This window comes from Perca fluviatilis, chromosome 2 (assembly GCF_010015445.1).
Source record: "Perca fluviatilis chromosome 2, GENO_Pfluv_1.0, whole genome shotgun sequence".
Classification (NCBI taxonomy): domain Eukaryota; kingdom Metazoa; phylum Chordata; class Actinopteri; order Perciformes; family Percidae; genus Perca; species Perca fluviatilis.
Genome location: NC_053113.1, coordinates 22,874,835 through 22,896,583, shown reverse-complemented (window position 1 = coordinate 22,896,583; position 21,749 = coordinate 22,874,835). Strand labels below are relative to the sequence as shown.

At 38.9% G+C, this 21,749-nt stretch overlaps 1 protein-coding gene across 1 annotated transcript; it reads left to right on the top strand.

Moving 5' to 3' along the window:
* The first annotated feature begins 14,130 nt into the window (after positions 1 to 14,130).
* Positions 14,131 to 21,519, top strand: rbm7 (RNA binding motif protein 7). The gene is made up of 5 exons (XM_039790989.1): positions 14,131 to 14,351; positions 14,658 to 14,820; positions 16,290 to 16,365; positions 20,195 to 20,288; positions 20,528 to 21,519. The coding sequence occupies exons 1-5, from the start codon at positions 14,259 to 14,261 to the stop codon at positions 20,882 to 20,884; spliced, it is 783 nt and encodes a 260-aa protein (XP_039646923.1). The 5' UTR covers positions 14,131 to 14,258; the 3' UTR covers positions 20,885 to 21,519.
* Positions 21,520 to 21,749: the final 230 nt, after the last annotated feature.

The window sequence follows — 21,749 nt, the reverse complement described above, 5'->3', positions numbered from 1 at the left end:
CCATCTCCAACTCAGCCGAGCCCCATTAATTAAAACGACATGCCCCGTCGAAGCCCAAATGAAATCTCACTCTTATTCACTAGAAGACGTCTGTAAGAATGATCTTTTCTCTGCCCCATGGTAAAACTGCGTAATCTAGGCTCCAGACTTGATCATAATTGGATGGGGATGATTTATGCCAGGTAGAGAGAAATGATGAGGGGGAAACCTACTCCACCACTTCACCCTAGCCCTCCTCCACCTCATCTCTCCTTGCCCCCTTACACACTCACACTCTCTCACAGTCAGCTCAAGATATACTCCTGTATACACTTAAGCGGTGTTTGGTGTTTTAAGCCCACAACTTTGCCTTCCAGGCAGCGCTGCCTGGAAGGCACTAGGATTAGGCGTTAGGGTTAGGGTTAAGGTTAATGTTAGGTGCCTTGAAGTCGACGGTCGCACCACTGCCTTGAAGTCGACTTTGGAGGCTTAAAACACCATTGAGCCACTTAAGCTTCTAAGATACTGAGGGATTTCTCAATTATCTTGATTGACATATTCATTTTATTGGGAGAGTTGTCTTCACTGTTTTGGCATGTCTGTGTAATTTCAGAGGGTTTAATTTGCACTTGATTTGTCGAGTTGGTGCTGAGGTCTGAAGCCAATTTTGAATGTGATGATTGCACTTTCAAAAACCATTTGCTGTACTCTGTATACGAATACAATTTATTGTTTTATTTACATATACATACATATTTATGTACAACATTTCTACCCTCTACATGTGTATTCTAAGACCTTTAAAGTCACTTAAATGCAAACCATGCTGTGACCACATCAAATGTCTGTGTTGATATAGAGTTGACGTCACATTCACAACATGCTGAGCTGATGGTCCCTTCAATTCAGTGGATTGGTTTATTTTGGCTTGAGTGGAAATGTTCAGAGTGCCTTAGTTATCTATGGTTACATACGTACTTATAAATCATCATCAGTGAGTCTGGATCAAGTCTGACGTCATTAAAACACACATTTAAAGTAAAGACTGAACTCTCTTTCTATTCAAATTGAGTATGACTCAGGTTTGAGTGAGCATCGCATGTGCCCATGTTTTCCTGTGTGGCTGTGTAGCAGATGAATACCCTTATCAGCGCCCTTGACCCTCTAAATTTAGATGCAACCGGAACTTTTGTGTGCATTTGTGGTTGTGTAGGCGTGTAGGCAAGCATGCACATCTGCATTTGCATTTATGTTTTTATTCATGCGTTAGTAGTTTGCACTATTTCCTCTGCTGTTGCTTGCTGTGGGATTTTGCTTGTGGCTATCCAACCTGCTCAAATTTCAAGTAGCTGCACACCTTACCCCAGAGGAAGGTCCTGGGGGAGGTCTTGTTGTTTGAACAAAACTTTCCACCATGTCTTAAAGGAAAGGAGGCTGCTTGCATAGTGCTTGCACATACACCATGCATAAGGGAGTGAGGGGGGAGAGAGAGAGAGAGAGAGAGAAAAAAAAAAAAAAAAAAAAAAAAAAAAAAAAAAGCTAAAAAATATATCTGCAAAGGGCTTTTAACCTATTCAGTGCTAGAAAACAGTTAATTCATGCTATTTTATGGATTACATTGTAGACACACATATTGTAGAACCTACAGTAGGCTGTGTATTGCACAGATGCATGATGAAACTATTTCCGATGCACATGTGTCTTGTGAATATATTTAAAAAAAGAAAAAAACTACTACCCCTGATAACCATACCATATTCTCCATCCACAGCTTGTTAACTCTTTTCAGAGAGATGGTATAATGAAAGAAAAAGAAAAGGTGAGATGGTGTTAATGCTTCCCCCACCATACAGTATATTAGGAGCGGATGCATAGCTAATGAAATGGACGACACAGACAACATGTTGCCGATACAAAGGTAATTACCAACTGCTGCCACTGCAGTACCTTCACTGCCTCAGTCACGTGCTCACAGCCCTGAGCATTACTTAGGCAATGCTCAGAGCAACTCTTCTCTTACTACTCCTCTCCCTGCCTGTCACTGCTCCTGTCGATCTCTGCCTCTCCTTACCTTTACTTTAGTTCTCTGCTGTCTTTATTTATTTGCACAGGCTTCCATTATATGGACAGTCACTGTATAATTGTGCAGGTCAGTCAATAAGTTTTCTTTATAAATATGAAATGCATATATAGTTACATGGTGAATAAAGTGTTATCTCATATAGGTCATTATTTCCAGCACAAATGCATATTATTACATCCTGTGAAGGGTACTACTTGAAGGATACGGGTAGGGTTATTTTATATTTTTATTATTATTAACCAATCTCATTAGAAGATTAAAACATCTGTGCAGCCAAGACCTGGTACACCTTTGTTCAAATACTATAAAACGTACTACATACTACTACTTTAAGTATTTATCTACCATTAAATACCTTTTACTTAATAAACAAGATTACATTTTCAGATTCAATGGCCATCCTGCGTGCCATTTTCAAATGCAGATTACACAATTTCCATAAAACTGTTCAGTTGCCCTTCTCTATTCACTTATATCTGAATCTGATCGCCATTGGGCAGTGATTTTAAGCTTGCGACAGAACACTCCAGACATTGTGACCCAAGTAAACATTCAGAAATCCAATGATGCGGTGCATAAATAAAAGACTTGCTGATGCACACGCTTACTTCAGTGCAAGAGTCTTTTGACGAATTTATTGCTGCCCCTAAAAGCAAAAATTCTAATTACAATGAAACGCTTAGTCTATTTGCAGCTCCTGTTGTCATAAAACTGCCAAACATTCTAACCCAAGCCATTGCAAATTAGTGTGCCCCATATACAGTAACTATTGCTATCAATTTCAGTTATGAATACATACAGAACATATAAAATGAAATGGATATCCTGCTATCTGCATGCTACAATTAGATCTTGGAATACATTAGCGAATATCACACCCTTAAGCTCATGCATTAAGGTCAGAAAGCATCTTTACATCTCCAGAACCTCTTTGTATTATACAGTATAATATATATAATATGGATTGGGTGTCCAACAACTGCAGATCCCTGTCAAATGCGGTCACTATTCTAAATGTGTACACAGCTTAAGCTGTGTGGCACACACATCTCACTCATTCTTGATTAGCATATGCTAATATGGCTGTAGGTGAAATACTTAGGAGTAATTACAGTGTCATGAGACAGAGGGGTTTTGAAATTGCAGTTCATTGATTATGTTAAACAGCAAAGATTTAATGGGTGGATGGATGCATGTAGGCAGCAAAATGAAGTTGTAAAACCACAGATGTTTCAGAGATCCTGTTTTGCAATGATTACATTGTGGGATGAAAATGATCATGTGCTTGGACAACAGAAGTGGTAGCACTTGCATTATAGTCTGCAGGTTAATCCCGTTTACTGTTCCAAACCCAGCAGACGGCTCGTTAAGCGAAGAAACAAGGTTTAACAACAAACAATTATGCATAGAACCTTGCACTGCGAGTGGAATTGTAACACCTGCCGAGACCCTTAAAGCTAATCTGGGAGAAATCCTTTGAGTGAGACATTAACTCAGCACAAAAGATATGAAAAGCTCAATTAACATTTAACCAAGTGATGAAATACAACATTACAAACAAGTGTGCCTCTGGGCACAGTGAAAATAAGCCCTCATTAGCCAGATGGAAATGATCAAAAAAAGATAATAAGCAGACCTCCCCCAGTGCAAGGCTGTGCAGGGTGAAAAGGTTAAAGATGTTGTTTTTATTTACAATGGATGAATATTAAAAAGAAGAAAAATACTGTTTACCTCACAAGGTACAAAAACTGACTAGATTTTAATGCTATTTTTGTTGGTAATTTCAATTTAAAACAAGATTAATTTCACTGTGCTAAACAATGCTTATGTCCTCTTACTGTTATTTCAGTCACTGGGCTGCTGTGTAGTAGATAGCAATATTGATCTCAGTGTTGGTGGTCTCTGACCCACCAAACAGCTCGCTTATCTCGTCCCTGCATCACAATGAAATTAAAACATTGGGAGCAGAGGTTTGGATCGCAGGGGGAAGCGTTGCTGCCAGAGTGCTGATGGTCCCAACCTTTTCCCCTCTCACGCGTCACCCTTTAATAAAGTCATATATCATTGTCGGGACCGCTTATTCTGCGGTTGTTACTCTTGAACTGCACTGTAGTTTCCTCACATATGCCTGATGTTTTCCTGAACCCAGAGATGAATAATTAATTGGTTTTTGATTAGACCTTTATTATTAAAATCACCTCACTATATCTCAGAATCTGTTGAATTTCAATCTGTTCCAGTCATTTATATTTTTCTTCTCCCCCAGCCTGACAGTCGTTGATATACGTTTATGCTGCAGTTCATGACTTTGTCTGGACTCTTTGTAAAACACAATAAAGAAAACAATAAATCTACTTTCTACATATTCTCCTGCACAGTGATGTGCTCGCAATATTCTGGTTTCAAAACTGGAATGCACTGCCATAAAGTGAAGGTATGTGTTGCTATTAGAGCCACATTCAAGGCTATACAATATACAGATATGATTTATGGAACACCGCCATCCCCCCTCCGATTCCCATCTATATCTGCTGCTATAATTACACTTAACGGCATTTTTCTTGTACTTGCTGCACAGATTGATGTGCATAATTTATTTACTTTGACAGATTTTAAATAGAAAGCATCAAACCACGGAGTAACCTTGGTGCCTTGTCCAAGTGCAGTAACATCGCTGTCACTTTGAAGAAAACAAAGTGTGAAGATGAAAATGTATTTCCTTTTTAACACAACCTTACAAAGGCCACAATTAGAAGGCAATGACTCCCTCTGTTGTTTTCATCAACACCAATATGAAAATGCAACAAATAGCTATCAAGTTAATTGACATTACTCTGATTATAAACTGTTTATCTACAGTAGGGAGATAGGAGGCTCCGGAAACAGGCCGAAATGATGCTCAAAGTCCCTGAGGTGTGACAAGGTGCATAGCATCGCTTACATGCAGGGAAATGGGCAGCCAAGATGTCACTGACTTTTGGCTAACGCAGCATCATGAATGAGCTGGTATTCAGTCTCAAGAACCTTTCAGTATGCATGCACGTTTCATCGTGGAGATAGCATGTATGACTGTATCATTCAGTCTTTCCATATTTGTTTCCAAACTACTTGCACATTTATGGGATATGAGTCAGTGCCATCAATATATTTCCTACTGTCCAGTATTCCATCAGCATTATCTGCTAGTTAATGTATGAACCGCTGCTTTCTGTTGCCAGAGGGACAGGACTTGCCCCCTCATCTAGGAACACCAGATATAAAATATAAAATGAATATTTCATAGTGCTTCAACGCCCGTCAGACAAATTTATGTGGACATCCCATCAATAAATGGTTGAAAGATTGATGGAATATGATGTCCCCGGATGGAGCATGAAGCAGCTGGTGGCAGTGTTGATACAAGTGCTATTTTTGGAAAATCCCTGGTTCTTTCCTTTAATCTACTGGGGCAGCCAACTGATGCATTGTTGCATGCATTATGTGGTCTGGGAAAAAGGAAAGCAGAAGGACATATCACAGGAGTGTCCCATCTTTGTCACAGTGCGTGTAAAATCCCTCCTCATATGTGGACGGAAACGTGGGACTAACTGGAAATCAGTTTGCAAATGTAGCTTCTTTTTTTTTTTTTTAATAACTAAAAGTGTCCAATGGCAACAACTATTAGCATTATTAATATCTGACACCTTAACGCAATGTTGTGTAATATTTATGTAAACTTGGCTGATGAAAAGTATATTTAATAAAAATAACACCATATAGCCTACCTCAAATAAGTAAACATAATGCTAATACATTGGACTACATCACTTATATCATTGGTTAAAGCATAATCATTCTAGTCTGCATGGATTTTACTTATTCTGAAACACTTTTTTCTCCTTGTATGCGAATGTTTAAAACTAAATCATAACTATATTTACAAAGGATTGGCAGAGAAGTTTAACATATCACTGGGCCCCCTAAAACATATCTTACATCTTGTGATGTGAAAGTGACTTTCTGTTTAAAGCTGATTGGATTTCATAGGACAGCAATACAAATGTTTCCTAGCAACTGTAAAGTATTTTACTACCTGATACATTACTAAAAATGTAATTGTACAACCTAATAGTAAAGCATTAGTAGTTACAAAAAGGTATGAAGCACTTTACACACAAACTTATCAATGGATTTACGAATAGCTGATGCAACCCAATCCTGAAATTGAGACGTCCAGAGACTGTTTTAAAAGACTAATGAGCAGAAAATGATCATGTGCTCTCTCTGCCTCTGTGACATTTGTCTTCCATTTCCAGGTCTCAGGGCATGTGCCTAGAGGGATGCCTGGAGGGCCACGGGTCATCCATGAAATCTGAATGGATTCTGAATATGGCCATAAAAAAAAGCAAAGATCTAAAAGCCTATTTGTATATAACTCTGGCACCAACGCAATGACTCAAGGCATGATATTTAATAAACTGTAATTTACATTAATGATAGGGGAATGCCTTTGCTATTAGAGTAAAAGAAAATGTAAAAGAAAATGTAAATCAGTGTTCAATTATATGCAAGTACTTCTATGTGTGCATCTGGAATACATATACATAATGTAGGCCTACTCCTCACGGTCACTGAAACAAGATGGTAGTGTACCAGTGTACATTTGACAATGGAATAGCGATTTATACATTCTACACAACATCTGCCTCTCAACTCATTTTGTGGTAGTTTCATAGCTCTCCTACTACTCTGACATAAATAAATTAGTTGAATGTCAAGGCAAATGCTGAACGTTTGTACAGAGAAACCCACAAGCCAAGGATAGAGGGACCACACAATATTAGATGAGACAAATGACAGATCCAAACCCCTGAAACGACCTTCAATGTATTTGACATGGTCCCATCGTGCAGGATCTTTCAAATTCCTCTTGAACATTTCTTTTTATTTTGCGGTAAGGAAAAAAGTTGAGCCTAGAGCAGCTCCTGCATGGGTTTGAAGTAATGTGCTTTAAACTGACAGTGAAGATAAAGGGCCGGGACTTGGGGTGAGGAGGAAAAAACAACAACTGTGAGGTCTCCAGATAGGTTACTGTGAATTTGAAGGTTTTACAGTAGCTCTGGCTGGTAGCTCTCAAATACTGGTCTTATTTTCGCATAAAACTTATGTCAAAATAAGACCAGTATTTGATTCAAGTGTCCCAGAAAGCTACTGTAAGCAGTTATTCTACATGATGAGCATCACACTGAAACAATTTTGACCGTCTTATTCTCTCCATAAACACCCTTGCAGCCTCTCAATTAAATGACAAGGCTAATTGCATTATTTCATTTGCATCATTGACTTCTTCGGGGTTGGCAATTCTAGCCCAAGCCTAGCCCAAGGTATTTTAACAACATCTTAAGTGTGTGCCAGTCATGCATGGTTTTTTTTTTTTTTTTTTTTTAACCACAATAAACATACAAGGATGATGATACCACCAGTTCAGGGGAATTATGAAATTTCAGCTTCTCAAGTGCCATTTGATCGATAGGAACTGCTATTTGAGAACAGCTGTGCTATCTTGTCTAAATGGAGGAATTTCCTTATCGACTATAAAACAAAAAATATAAACACATTCCAGTTCCTTTGCAATTTCTTCAATATACTGACATTACAGATACTGGTCTGACTGACTGCAGGGTTCTTTATCCAATGTGTGTCATTTCCTCAGTGCAATTACCTAATTGATGGCAGTCAGAGTGCTAGCCTGAACTCAAGTGCAAATTAGAGAAAGACTTCTAATATGGAGGTTTTGGATGGAAAGCAAATATTTGCATCACAAGTTGGCATAACATCCTATGATCAGCTGATTACCATAGTGATGAGAATCTTCAAAGGGAAAACATTCTTCTTCGGGGGTTGAGCTCAAAGTTATAGGTTATAAGCTGCAATATTGACTGTCTCTGAGGGCATGTTCTGCTCAGCAGCAGGAATATGGGACACTCCGCTGTTGAATATAATGAAGTGGGGGGGGGGGAAGGCAAAAGCTTACTTTTGGAAGAAGAAGAAGAAAAAAAAGGAGAAGCATGCCTCTTTTTGACAGAGCTCATTATCTTCTCTGAAGGTGGTTGAGGCTTTAAAAAGCAGCAGTAGCAGAAAGAAGAGTAGAGAGGAGAGGGGTTAGAGATGGAATATCCAGAGAGACTGGAGATTCGTGATGTGATGAGCTTTATACTGTGGGGATCCATTTCTTAATTATTCCTCTAGGACAGCCATTTCCCCTCCACACCCTGGCTATAAAACGCCCTCCATATGGCACCTTTGGCAAAGGGCATGATTCTGCTCAACAGGCAGGCATCAGGGGTGAGCCTGGCCATCTGAAATGTGCTGACACCTCACTTTTTCGAACAGTTAGAGGGGGTAACGGGGTAGAGGTAATGGGAGGAGTGGGGTAGAGCAGAGGGAATAGTGTATGTAAAAGAAATGTCCCTTATTCTTTTTTTATTGCAACAGATGCAGGTTCCATGCTTTTAATCATATACTGAAAGTTAATACTAGTCATTGGACACTCTCTCTAGGGGGAACTATGGGGTGCAGTTTGAGTTAAGTAATGGAAAAGTAAAAAGGGGTTTGGATGCCCTGCCGCAGTCCGTTTTGTGGTGTGGGGCTGATGCCAGACATCTCTCTCTCTCTCTCTCTCTCTCTCTCTCTCTCTCTTTCTGATACTGCTACTCAGCACTGCAGCACTGGAGCAACAGGATGGATCTCTCCCTTAATGTGTGTGTGTGTGTGTGTGTGTGTGTGTGTGTGTGTGTGTGTGTGTGTGTGTGTGTGTGTGTGTTTGAGAGAGGGAGACAAGACGTGAGATAGGAGAGTCGCAGATATTAAAATGAAGTCACAGCACGTCAGGGCTGTAGCAACATGCAGCAATGATATTGAGATAACAAGCACGTTGAAACAGAAGAGAAAACTGCAAAGAAACAAAGCGGCTCCGACACCCCTCAGAAGATTTTTCATCCATTTGTTTGAGGAGGGTGTTGAAATGGAGTGGCATGCTGCCAGTGATGAGCTCTCGTCTGTGTGTGTGTGTGTGTGTGTGTGTGTGTGTGTGTGTGTGTGTGTGTGTGTGTGTGTGTGTGTGTGTGTGTGTGTGTGTGTGTGTGTGTGTGTGTGTGTGTGTGTGTGTGTGTGAGAGAGATTCACTTCATCAGATGTCTCTTACAGAGTGAGGACGGAACATTTCCCTAAGGTCCTACACTTAATATTTGAAGCAAACCTGTAGAAATTGATTGATTGGAATTAACGATTATTATTCTGCTGGGGGAGCGGATGAGTAATGCTTAACTCTGGTGTGTGGCTGAATGTGTGCACTGTAACTTTTCTCCTACTGCAATACACTCAGACCTGTGCTGTAATCTAAGAATTGTTCAGACTCACAGTTACATAAAGGGCATAGACATAATAGACCATATGCATATTGTATGTGGACTCAGCATACATTAAGTACAGCTATTGTTGGAAATTGCCTACATGTATAGTCCGCAGTCCTGAATAATAAATGACATCCACCACAAAAGTGGTTCTCCTGCTCTGTTGAATTAACCCTTGTGTGGTCCTTCGGGTCCCAGTGACCCGAAGGACCACACAAGGATTATGTACTTCCCTTTACTTTGTTGAGAATTGCTCTCTAAACCCTGTTTCTTGTAAAGTAAGTAAAGTTTATTTCTAGAACACATTTAAACACAGTTTAAGCTGACCAAAATGCTGTACAAACAAGAACTAAGGTGCTGTATTAACCCTTGTTTAGAGAGCAATTCTCAACAAAGTAAAAGGAAGTACATAATCCTTGTGTTGTCCTTCGGGTCACTGGGACCCGAAGGACCACACAAGGGTTAAGTATGATTGATCCAAATATTGCCACTGAAACTACAGGAACCACTCAAACACCATTGCCATCAATTGGGTCTTTCCAATAGCAGTGCAGGAGGTGTAAAATAAGACTGTGTATAGCTGGAGGTTGTTGCTGGATAAGCACTGAGTAGCAAGGTACAGGCCATTAAACTGTGCACTGGATGCTCAGAATGGGAAGCCGCTCTGTGACATCACGCTGCCAAAGAGGGATGGCTTAATTAGACAAATATTCATGCGCGTTTAATGATCCCGAATCACTTTATTCCACATGAATTATGAATATGAACGAACAAGAGGAAAGGGCAGCGGACGAAGGATGTGTTGTGTAGGCTATTGGTTGGAGCCTAAAGCAAGGTTGGATGTTGGCGAAGGAGAATGATGTGTCTAGCCACCAGTCAATCACTTCACACAGTCCCACCAAACGCTTCAGGCCACAGGTCATAATTGGAAGTGAGCATACAGTGTGCGTTTGTGTAGCCTCATTACAGTAGCCTTGTGTGGAAGCACTAAACCGCCATAAGATTTCACCCTGATCTGACCATAGCGGGGATGGCTGGTGATGGCCTATTTCTGGGGTCGGGCCCCGTCACTTCACCCCTTGAAGAACGCTCGCTGGCTACTATCTTGCCCTTAAGCATTGCTCCCATTTTGTCATGCTTTTTTCTTCCTCTATTAATTAAAACAATGCAGCCAAGTCGTGTGTGCAGGCATCCAAAAAACAGAGTCATAAAAACAGCACTCGTGTTAATGACGCTGAGTGTAGGATGTGGTGTGTTTTCGAGCTGAAGTGCATACCGCTGTTTCATATTTAGCTCCGATTGGGTTTCTGTAATTGCTATAAATTAGCACAATGGTTTTATGCTTGAGCACTACTTGTTTCCAGACAGATTAAAAGGCATCACAGTGCTCTGCGTGTCAATGTCTTGGATCATAAAGTAAAAGTAAGGTAATTCTGTGAGTTTCTACAGTACATTAAACTTGAACAGCTGAATGCTGGCATTATGTAAAATAATGAGTTTTAAATATATATTTTAGTGACATATGATGCGAACCACTGATGAATTAGAATTGAACCTGGTACAGTACGTCACATTTGCAAAATCTGGAAAACAAGATATTAACTTTTCAGACACTCGCATCCACCTGAACAGCAGCAGAGGCCTTATTGTATCCAAATATAATAATACCATATTCCGGATGATTTCCAAAGTAAGTACATGTACTGTAAAGTAGGACTGGGACAATATGCTTTTGTCCTGATTTGATTCTTTCACGATACATGGGTGCTGATTCGTTTTGTATTGTGATTTTAATTTATTGTGATTCTAGAAGTATTGTGATTCGATACTGAATATTGCAATTTTCTTTCCTTCTTTAACAAAAGCAAACGTTGAATACTACACTTCTAGAGACATGTCATGAGACTAAATTGTTTTCTGAAAGAAAAATCAAATTTAATTTGTAAAAACACATAACATGTATTTTCTGCATTTTCTGCTTTCGCTCCGTTTAGCTGGAAACGGATATGATAAGATTTAAAAAAAAATAAAAAATAAAAATAAAAAAAAAATCACTATTCTAGGGAAAAGAAAAGAGTCGATTTTAAAAATGGACAATACCACCTCCCTAACAAGCCAATTAGAATCCTTTAATGTTATGAGAAACCTTAAAGTGGGCTACAGGCTAAAAGATAAACATGAAAAGAGAATATTCCTATGAATTTTTGCACATAAAAAAACAAAACAACTAAACTCTTTAAATCCAGTGGGTTTTTTTCTTCTGCAGTGCATAGCAACCATCCCCACAGAGATTTTTTTATTTGTATTTATTTTGTATTCATTCATTCAGAATACAGATATACAAACAAGGCATATTTAAAAATCCACTTCCAAAACAGAGCTTTTGCCTACCATCCCCAAAGAGATGAAGCCCCACTAATGCAACAATGCAACTCTGGCATAACCAGTATCGTTGGAGCAATGCTGCCATCTAGTGCTGCTTTTCAGCTTCTTCACTCTTTGGATACAGTATTTAGAGCAGTAAATGAAATGGTTATTGTTAAGAGATTTTATTGATTTTTTTAATCTACTTCTGTTTAGAAATCACAAGCAAAATGTATTTTCTTGGCAAAGCACAAATACAGTACATGGTGTTGTATTCAATCAGTTTTTGTGGGCAGTAATGAGGGTTTTATAGATTCAGCAGGTCTGCCTATTTTGCCTTCCAATTCACTTACCCCTCTCCCCCATTTCCACACTGTATACTTTGTCCTGTTGAACAGCACTTTGATAGTGCTCTCCTGAATTCCTTCCAATGGTTATAAAAATGGAGGAGAGAATACATCAGGGAGATGTATGGGGTAATGGCAATGTAGGGACCCAAAATAGATTCTAGGGCTTTAGTCATCAAATAGTATACTGCACAGGTGTGGTTTTATGGTTTACGCTTTTTTTTACTGCGTCTATTGCAAACTTGCAGTATTTTAAATCATAAGCATTTTGTGGGAAAGCGCCAATACATCAAGTGTTAACAACTATGCACAGCAGCAAAGGTCCCACAAGACATGTGCATAACCAAGATGTTGGCGTTAAATTGCAGTGTTTATTGCTGCGTGAGAAATATAAGTGATGGAAACAGCAACTTGCATGGAATAAATATGTCATAGAGATTGGGAGGTGTAGATTCTTCCATAATGGCTATAGCATGCAGTCCTCTCTGATCTTTCATAAATTAAACAGCAAGGAAAGTAAAAGGACAGTCTTCAGATTGATGTGCCATCCCATAGAGCCCTCCCCATTTCTCTTACTTGAGCTTTAAACGGCCAGAATCTGTGGGGATATTTCACAGGCATGAAGGAGAAAATCATTAGTTTAAATTGATGTAATTAATATAGAGGACAGACACCGCTGCCCATCTGATTCGGTTGGAAGTCAAGCCTTTCACGGCGCTTGCTTGACCTCCACACTCAATGATGTCGCAACCACCAGAGGCACTTGGTTCCAGGCGCCTGAGTCACTGACCCAATCACAGTGAGGCACAGGGGATAAAAAAGAAAAGAAAACCTTATCTATGTACAACAGCCAGGCAGTCAAAGAAACTAAATAAGCCACAGGAGAAGAGAAGAAAGGAGAAGAGAAGAATGGTGTTATATTTGCAAAGTAAGAAGGTAGAAAATTGCATCTAGTCTTACTAAAGGCAGAAGTCAGTGCAAAATGTGGGCTATTCATAAAAAATTAAAACAAAAACAATAAATAATAAGAATTAAATTAATGAAAACTACACAGTCCACAGAACAGGTAAACATAGGATGTGGTAACATGGATTACCCTTTGTGGGATTGTTTGACTTGTCTTTGTAGGCCAGAAAATGTAGTTAATGCTGCCATGTTTCATTGCTGTTGTTTCAGTTTAAGGGACTTATAGGTTAATTCTGATTCACAGTCACTGGGACGCAAGTGAGGGAAACGTGGATGCAGTTAAGAGACTTGGGATGCAGGCTACCCACTGTCATGGCTAACTGAGAACAGAGTTGGTCCATCACTAATGTTATTAGCAACACTTGGTCTTTTCCTACTATGGCAAGTCAAAAATGTCTGCTGTGAAAAAGGCCTTTGTGTCCCAAAAAATACTGTTCTTTAATCATGTTGTTTGACAAGTCCTGTAGCCTAACTGTGGATTTGTAATTCAAGCAATTTAAACTGTTTGGCATTAAGCTTTAACATCATCCAAAACAAAATCTGCTTTTCGGCCATTTAACAAGACACGAACCACACATTTTGGTTCAGGCACACATCTAACAAACAACATGATTGCTTCTCTTTCTCAGGAAAGAAAAAGCAAGAGAGTAGCCTGTAGAACGAAAGCAATTAATTGATTAATCAATTAGTCAATGGTCAGAAAACTAATCGGCAACAGTTTTGATGAATGATTCATCGTTTGGGTCATTTATCAAGACACAATGAATTGCAGACTTTGGCTCCAGCTTCTCAAATGTGAGGATTTCCTCCCAAAGAAAACAAAACAAAACTCTTTAGTTAGTAAAAACATGTTTGCATTCATCCCTGCTGTTGCAATTTATACCCTTAACCGAAGGAGTTATTCTCAAAGCAAGGGTACATTTACAGCAATAGATTAACCGTCCATTAATAAGACATACCGTATTTTCTGTGTCGTGAAGTTGCCCTGTTCACTACGACGGAAGCAGAAATGTAACGGCATTTCACTTTACGACAGGCCTTCCGGTTATATTGGGTAGAGCGTTTTTTTACGCTAGACGTTAGCTAGCATTTAAATCGATTGAGAGTGCTAGTATCTGCGCAAATAAAATGGGAATAGAGGAGGAAACGGACCGGACGCTCTTCATAAGAAATTTGGATCCAAGAGTGACGGAGGAGCTTTTGTTTGAACTGTTTTTACAGGTGCTGTTGTCGCTAATGTTAGACATAGCTAGCTAGCAAATGTCAAGTGTACGGATAGCATAACGCACATAATTCTAACAAATCGAAAGCGTCATGGGCATTTAACATGTTAGTTAAGTTATGAAGTAGAACGCACATGTGGCTCCTTTATAATGTTATAACGCTAACGTGACTATGTTGTGCACACACTGTGGACAATTTCAAGGGAAATTATTGACTCACTCACGGCAGCTAGCGTTAGCTTTAGCTAGTTGTTGTTTGGGTAGCTACCTCATTAACGCTAACTTTAGTTGCTTGTTTTTGCAGGCAGGACCTCTCATCAAAACTAAAATTCCAAAAGACGCCGATGGGAAACAGAAAACGTTTGGTTTTGCCGTTTATAAACATGAAGTGTCCGTGCCATATGCCATGTCGCTACTCAACGGGACATCGCTGCATGGGAGAACTATTCATGTGCAGTTTAGATCAGGTGAGTTGTTTTGACAAACATAAGTGAGTCAATATAACGTTACTAATTTTATTTCAGGGGGCTTTTATTTCATAATGCCACATTTATTTCAAATTTTTTTTATTTCTTATACTTAAATGAAGGGGGTGTGCTTAATCTCATAGATTCAGGTATTCCATATAGAACCAATCAAAATGTTTGTTTACAATAACTTCCGGGTAGAAAACTCCTGTTTAACGTAAATACAATGTAACGGGGCTAGGCACACGGGAGAGGAACAACTGCATATACACTGATCTCATCCCTTTCACCGTATTTAACTATATATCTTTAAACGTTACGGTTATGCCTGAAAATGACAGAAATAAACAAGTTTGCCGATTTCACATAACAATGAAATGTGCTCCCGTGGGGTCCGTTTCAGGAAGGAGGTTTTGAGTCTATGTCTGAGTTGATTTACCCTGAGATGGGAAACTCAAGAGTTTTTGGTTCCAGAACAGCTGATATGAGTTGGTTCAATAATATCAGAATATGTTAACGCGCGTGCACCACAATAAAAAGGCAGTATGAATGGAGCCATGATACTACGATTCACCATGGTAACAACCACAAACAAACGGGTCGGCGGAAATACTCATGCGCAAAAACGAGTTTGAACATGCATTTCGTTAAAAAAGCAAGACAGTGGTTATTGCTGCAACAGAGAGAGAATTGGTGTGGGAGAAAATTGCTGCAATGCTTTCTCTGCATACAGTGGCTTTACTATTACATTATGATCCGTATACACACAAATAAAGAAAACTGCCGTTTGCAGAAAACGTAATGCGACACAAAGAATCTGCTGGGATGTTAAAGCATGTCCACGATGGTGGATGTTAGTGATATGAGGACGGATAAGGTATCTACATATCTGATGGACTGTGAAAAAATGTGGAAATGAAAATACATTTAGTCGGGACTCAATATCATCTCCCGACGTAAACTCTCTGTGAATTAATACAGCTTTTTCATCAATGGGATCGTCGACAAAAGGACATGACATGTTGGAGAAAAAAATGTTTTATAATCTGCAATAAGTTTTTTTATTCATGCAGATAACAAACTGCATTAAAATGCGCCGGACACATACTGAATGAATGAGGAAATGAGAGAGAAGAAACCTTGAGTTTCTCTCAGTCTCCGTTACCATAGTAACTGACTCTGAGGATAAGTTACCTCTCTTTCTGAAACGGAAAACCCAGAGTTTCCCTCATCTCAGGGTTAACAAACTCAGTTTTCACTAAACCTGCTTTCTGAAACGTGTGTGTGCGTGTGTGTTGATAGTTGTTTCTCAAGGCAAAATGTAACGGTTATTAATTAGAATACTGCTTGTTTTTACAGCATATTTTGAATGTCTCTATATGTGTATTGTATTAGATATGCATCACACAATGGGACACATTTATGCTTTACTGATAAACTGTGTTTTGTTCCCTTTTACCCCATCATAGGTAGCAGTCATAGCAGCAGTCCAGGGAATTCACAGAATACAAGTCCTGCAAATACCCCAAATCCGCATGGCCAAAGGTAAGACTGTCTCATGGACAGCTTTTTCAGAATCTGGTTACCAGGAGCATTACATCAGCATGGCTGACATCACGATGGAGAGCCACCATCGTAATGCCACGCCCCCCACCCTGTCAATCAAACTAATCCTAGTCGCGGGCGCTGGACGGAAAATTGACAAGTGCGTCGGTCTTAAACTAGCAAAGACAGTAGCAGGGTGCTAGATAGGGCCCCTTAAGTGGAAGCTACTTTTTTTCCCCCCTTACGTGCAACCTATTTGTGAAAAAGACCATCGCTTTGAGCAGACTGGATAGGCTGTAGTGATACATTTTCTCTTTCTCTCTCTCTCTCCCTGTCAGTTGTAGCTTGCTCTACCTGCTAGTAACGTTGGACACAGCGGTCTCGAGCGAGAGAAAAAAGCGTTAACGTGGAGCGCAATCACATTTTCCTTTCTCTCCTCATTGGACTAAGTTTGTCGACACTACTGTGTGCGTGCATTAATAAGTAAGTCTGAGGTCCTGTAGGTACGGGACGATGTTATGCAGGATTTATGAATGTACGTTAGCAACAGTAGGCTAATTCACGAGGGTGCTGTTTTATATGTGAGCTAATATTGCACATCTGTTCATGTGCGCTTTAAGAGTTGTTTCAGTTTCTTGAATGCGTTATTCAGTGCAAACATAACCGAGAATGTAGTTTAATCTCAGTAATAATGGTATATTACGTTACTACTGTCGCTCTGTTGAAGGAAGGCAAACGTCCCACTGTACTGTCGTTACTCATGTCCCCGACTTCTGATTGACTTTACTGCACCGTGCTTAAGTGAAAGTAGGTCAAGTTGTAAAAAAAACTGCTTCTACCAGCAGGGCAGCATTTACAGAGGGCATTTAAATGTATGTCTAATCGTTTCTATGTTAACTGTTAGCCCATAATAGTAGGGCTGTGCAATTAATTGAATTTCAATTTCGGCTCCCAACGATCACCAAAATAGTATAATCGAGAAACGATTATTTTGCCATGTTCTATTTTGCAAGAACACTCTTATTTTGTCTTGTGTTCTGAATGACATCCACACGCGCACATCCGCCCCTCCCGAAGCCAGTCAGGGAGGCAAGTCGTGTGCATATCATCCGCTGGAATTTAAAATTTCAGTGCGAGTAAAGATGGCAGCAGCGTTTGGTGAGCAAAAAAAGGCAAAACCAACTCAGTTGTCTGGGAACAGCTAACGTTAGCTAACCCTGCGGTCCCTCTGCCTTTGCCCCCCCGCTGTAGTAGACGTTGTATTCCCCCCGACATGCTGTATTCACTTACGGTTTAAAACTTTTTCCAGCTTAGTGGGAGTGCATAGGCATACTGCTCAAAACCAACATGAAAAAACATAGTAATGTTCCCTCAGCATTTAGTTTTGTTGTTAAACTGTATGTAAATGAGCAGGGACGTTAAATCACCTGTTTCATGTAACGTTACTCTAAGGTACCGTCTATGTGCTGGATTTTTCCTACGGTTAGCTGGCAAATAAGCCCACTGACGGCGACATGTTGTTGATATTTTGGCACCATGTTTAGTAATGACCGTAGTAGTGGTCATAGTGAGTGAACGTGTGATGCACATTGTGTTATGTCTGTGGAACTGTTCATTAGCTGTGTAACGTTATGTGTGATATCTATAAAGCTGAACCGACTCACTGTAGTAAAACAGATTTTATTCTGATCTTTCTGTGAGATAAAGGACACTAACCGATTATACCCTGGACGCTATCCATTATAGCCAAATGTTAATGAGTAATCATGTTAAATAATCGTGATTTCAATATTGACCAAAATAATCGTGATTATTATTTTTATTTATTTATTTTTTAAATTGCCGATTTCCACGCAAAATATGCGGTGCTTGCATGATTTCATAATCCCCGCATTTTCGTTGCAAAAAAGTCATATATCTTAGCAGAAAGTTGAAAAAATGTTGCGTTTACTTCACACAAGAGCAGCAATTTTCCCCCTGTTGCCATGGGAACGTTATAAAGTGACGTAATTACGCGACGTGAACATCATCGAAAAGCAGGTGTTGGAGGTTGAATTTGACATGTACTTTGAGTCTCTTAAGTTGGTATCAGAAAGCTATCTTAATATCTGATGTCTACTCAAATTTCTTTAACTGCTCCTGCTGTCTATATTATTAACGATTTTTTAAAGTCTGTCTCTTTTTGTTTCTTTTATTTCCCTCTGTTTAGACTATTACTTTTATTTTTACTTTAATATTATATTATTTGTATATATTTTTGTATCTTATTTGTTTACTTATTGCAATGACTGAATATCTGTAAACTATTTTTGGAAATTAAGTTTAAAAAAAGCAGGGTGTTGGGGGAATCAGTTTTTCTTCTCTTTGTCATCAAACCGCAATTTTTGCAAGTTCCCGCAATTTTTGCAAGTTCCCGCAATTTTTGCAAGTTCCCGCAATTTCATCGCATAAAATTGCATAAATATAGCTCTGGCAAAAGATGTGGCTTGAAATGGGATTGGACTGGTCTGTATTAACTTGTATAGAAATCTCTGTGTGCAGTCCTTTCCATGTTTCATGCCAAATTTCATGCATCAGTGCCTGTTTAGGGAATTTGCTGGAAAACTTGAAAATATTTGTTAAGTTGGGCAGTATCAGACCAGTGTAATGTGTGTATATAGGTTTTGTTTTCAAGTCTTGTTGAACTAGACTGGAGAAAAAATAGCTTAACACATTTCTTGGATAACTTAGATTAGATATAGTAGTTTAAAATAACTGTTGTTCAATTTGTGTACCTTTTTTACATTACATGTATCCATCTAGAAGAAATTAGAATGGGAATATTGTTATTGTTCAAACAATTATGTTACTGACTCCCTGGATAAAAACATAATAGAGCGGGCTGAAACGTATTTGTTGTGCATTTTATTTTATTGACTGACTAAAGCAGAAACACCCAAAAGATAGCAGGCCTGCAGAAACAACACCAGGGACCCGTATCACAAAGTACGATTTATTGAGCTAGCCAGTTAACGTTGATCTGAACCCAGGCTTTCTCACTCTAAAACAAAAACAACTTAAACATTTAACTAAATATAATATACTCTTACATAAAATAAATAAATAAAAAATCTCCTTGAGTTTTAGGGGTGGGCGATATGGCCCTCAAGTAATATCGCAATATTTTTAGGCTATATCTGCAATAAAGGTATTTTTGATGTCATGACAAAATACTAAACTATTTTATTATTAATTTCAGGAACGTACAATTGCAACCAAATACGTGTTATGATTTGCCTTTTTAAATAGTCAGTAAAAACTACAAAAACGTATCTCTCAGTTGCTTTTTTTTTTTTAAACCGTGACTGAGTTTAAATCAGATATAAATGGTACAACAAAGACGCATCTAAACAGTGATATTAAGAAGTATACCGATATTATCATGAAAAATATAATATGGGACACCCCTACTTGCTGTACTATATCTCGACAAAAGTAAAGAGAAGAATGAGAAGGAAAAAAAATAGATCACATTTCTGCACTCTGTTAGGATAACGACATCAGCTTAATTTGTATGTGAGCTTGACTTGATATTTTCTCATAAAGCGATCCTACAAAATTTTCAAATGCATGCCCTTATCATAAATGCCAAAGAGGTGAAAAAGGTCAAAGCATGAATTAAAACCTCAACTAAAAGTAATTTAAATAATCAAAAATGTTGAGAAATCAAACATGGATTTTGCAGAAGTGGTTAGTCAATATGTAGAATATGCACCTGACACTATGTAGACTGGTTGTTCTTGCCTTTCTATGATAAAGTATTTGACAGTGGTTTGCTTAACTCTTACAGGACCCCAATCCAGTTCAGCTCTCCACCATATAGTCCTCCGCCCCAAATGCAGAGGTCCTATTCATCTCCCGATAATCTGCAGAAGCATGTCATGGTAAGCTCTTTATACTTTTACAATGACACGGCACAGTCATGGTAGCATTTTACTGTTTTTATTTTAATATATGACATGTTCAGACCTGCTCTTTGCATGTTTTTAAGTTAAACTGCTCCTCTGTAACAAATGAAGAAATGTGTACACTGTATAATTTGACAGGAATATAAACCTCTTTGTGCTCTTGATAAACCGATTAAAACACGGGTCATGTTACCTGTCTTGTCCTTCATCTGTAGATGAACAACATGATGTGGCAGCTCAACATGCAGCAGCTTGAGCAGATAAATGGCGGCTTTTCCAAGCCTCTGCAGAGGCAGCCGTCTGCAGGTGGAAATTCTGGCGGAAGTGGCTCAAGGCAACATGATAACGCCCACTATCGGCATCCGTCCCAGATGAACAGCGGTGGCAGGAGTCAGCGCTACGCAGATGTGCCAGCTCCCGGTCGTCATCAGCAACACAGCCACAGTCAGGACAACTATCACCATCAGAACAACAGGAGTGGCAACCGTCACCATGAGAGCAGAGGTGGCAACAGACATGACGATAAGGGTAGCAACCGTGGCTACCAAGATAATAGATGGCGACGGTACTGAGACACGTAAAGGATTTCTGTAAGGACTTCAGCTCTTCAAAAAATGTGTGGACAGCTTACTTAAAAAAAAAAAGAAAAGAAATTATGTTGAGAAATTCATATGTATGTACTCAGGTTGTTTGTACATGATCCTACCAGTTTGAAGATTCGATAACTTATGCCTTAGAGCCATTTTTGTTTACTTTTAAGGCGTTTTTAAATTTGTACACTTCATTCATGTGAGCTTTTCCTCACAGATGTTGCAAATATTTTGAGCTGTATTGATGAGAGCAAGGGGAAAAAACAGACATGACGAAGTCATTTTGGAAGACGAAAAAAAACATGTATTTAACAAACAAAAAAAAGATTTAGGATATTGGCAAGTTTTTTTTTGTTATGCAAAAAGTATTTAAATGGTGCTTCAAAAAATTCTTCAGGTACTTTGCAAAAAAGAACAATTTTCAGCTAAAGATTCCACCAGCACTACTTTTACGGCAATAGGGCACCATCCTTTTTTAATGTTAGATCTGTTGACCTTGCTCTTTAAAAAAAGAAAAAAAAGAAAATGGGCTTTGTTTTATTTTTTTATTCTGAGTCTGTAATACAAACTGTTTTAAAATGGAACATTTTCATTATTATAAAGCTCCTTTCATTTGATGTTGCATTGTCTTTCATCTGGCCACAACACAAATGCCTGAGTCTTGGCTGTAAATCATGAATGCTATTTACAGCTCTGTAGTATGTGACTAAGTTAACTAAGTGAGCTATTGTATGTTGATGCTACATGCTGTAATGCATGCACACATGGCCTTATCTGCACCTATAAATGGCCCACATGTAACTAATATGCTTGTGCAGTGGGTTATGAAGTAATCTACAGGTGGCGC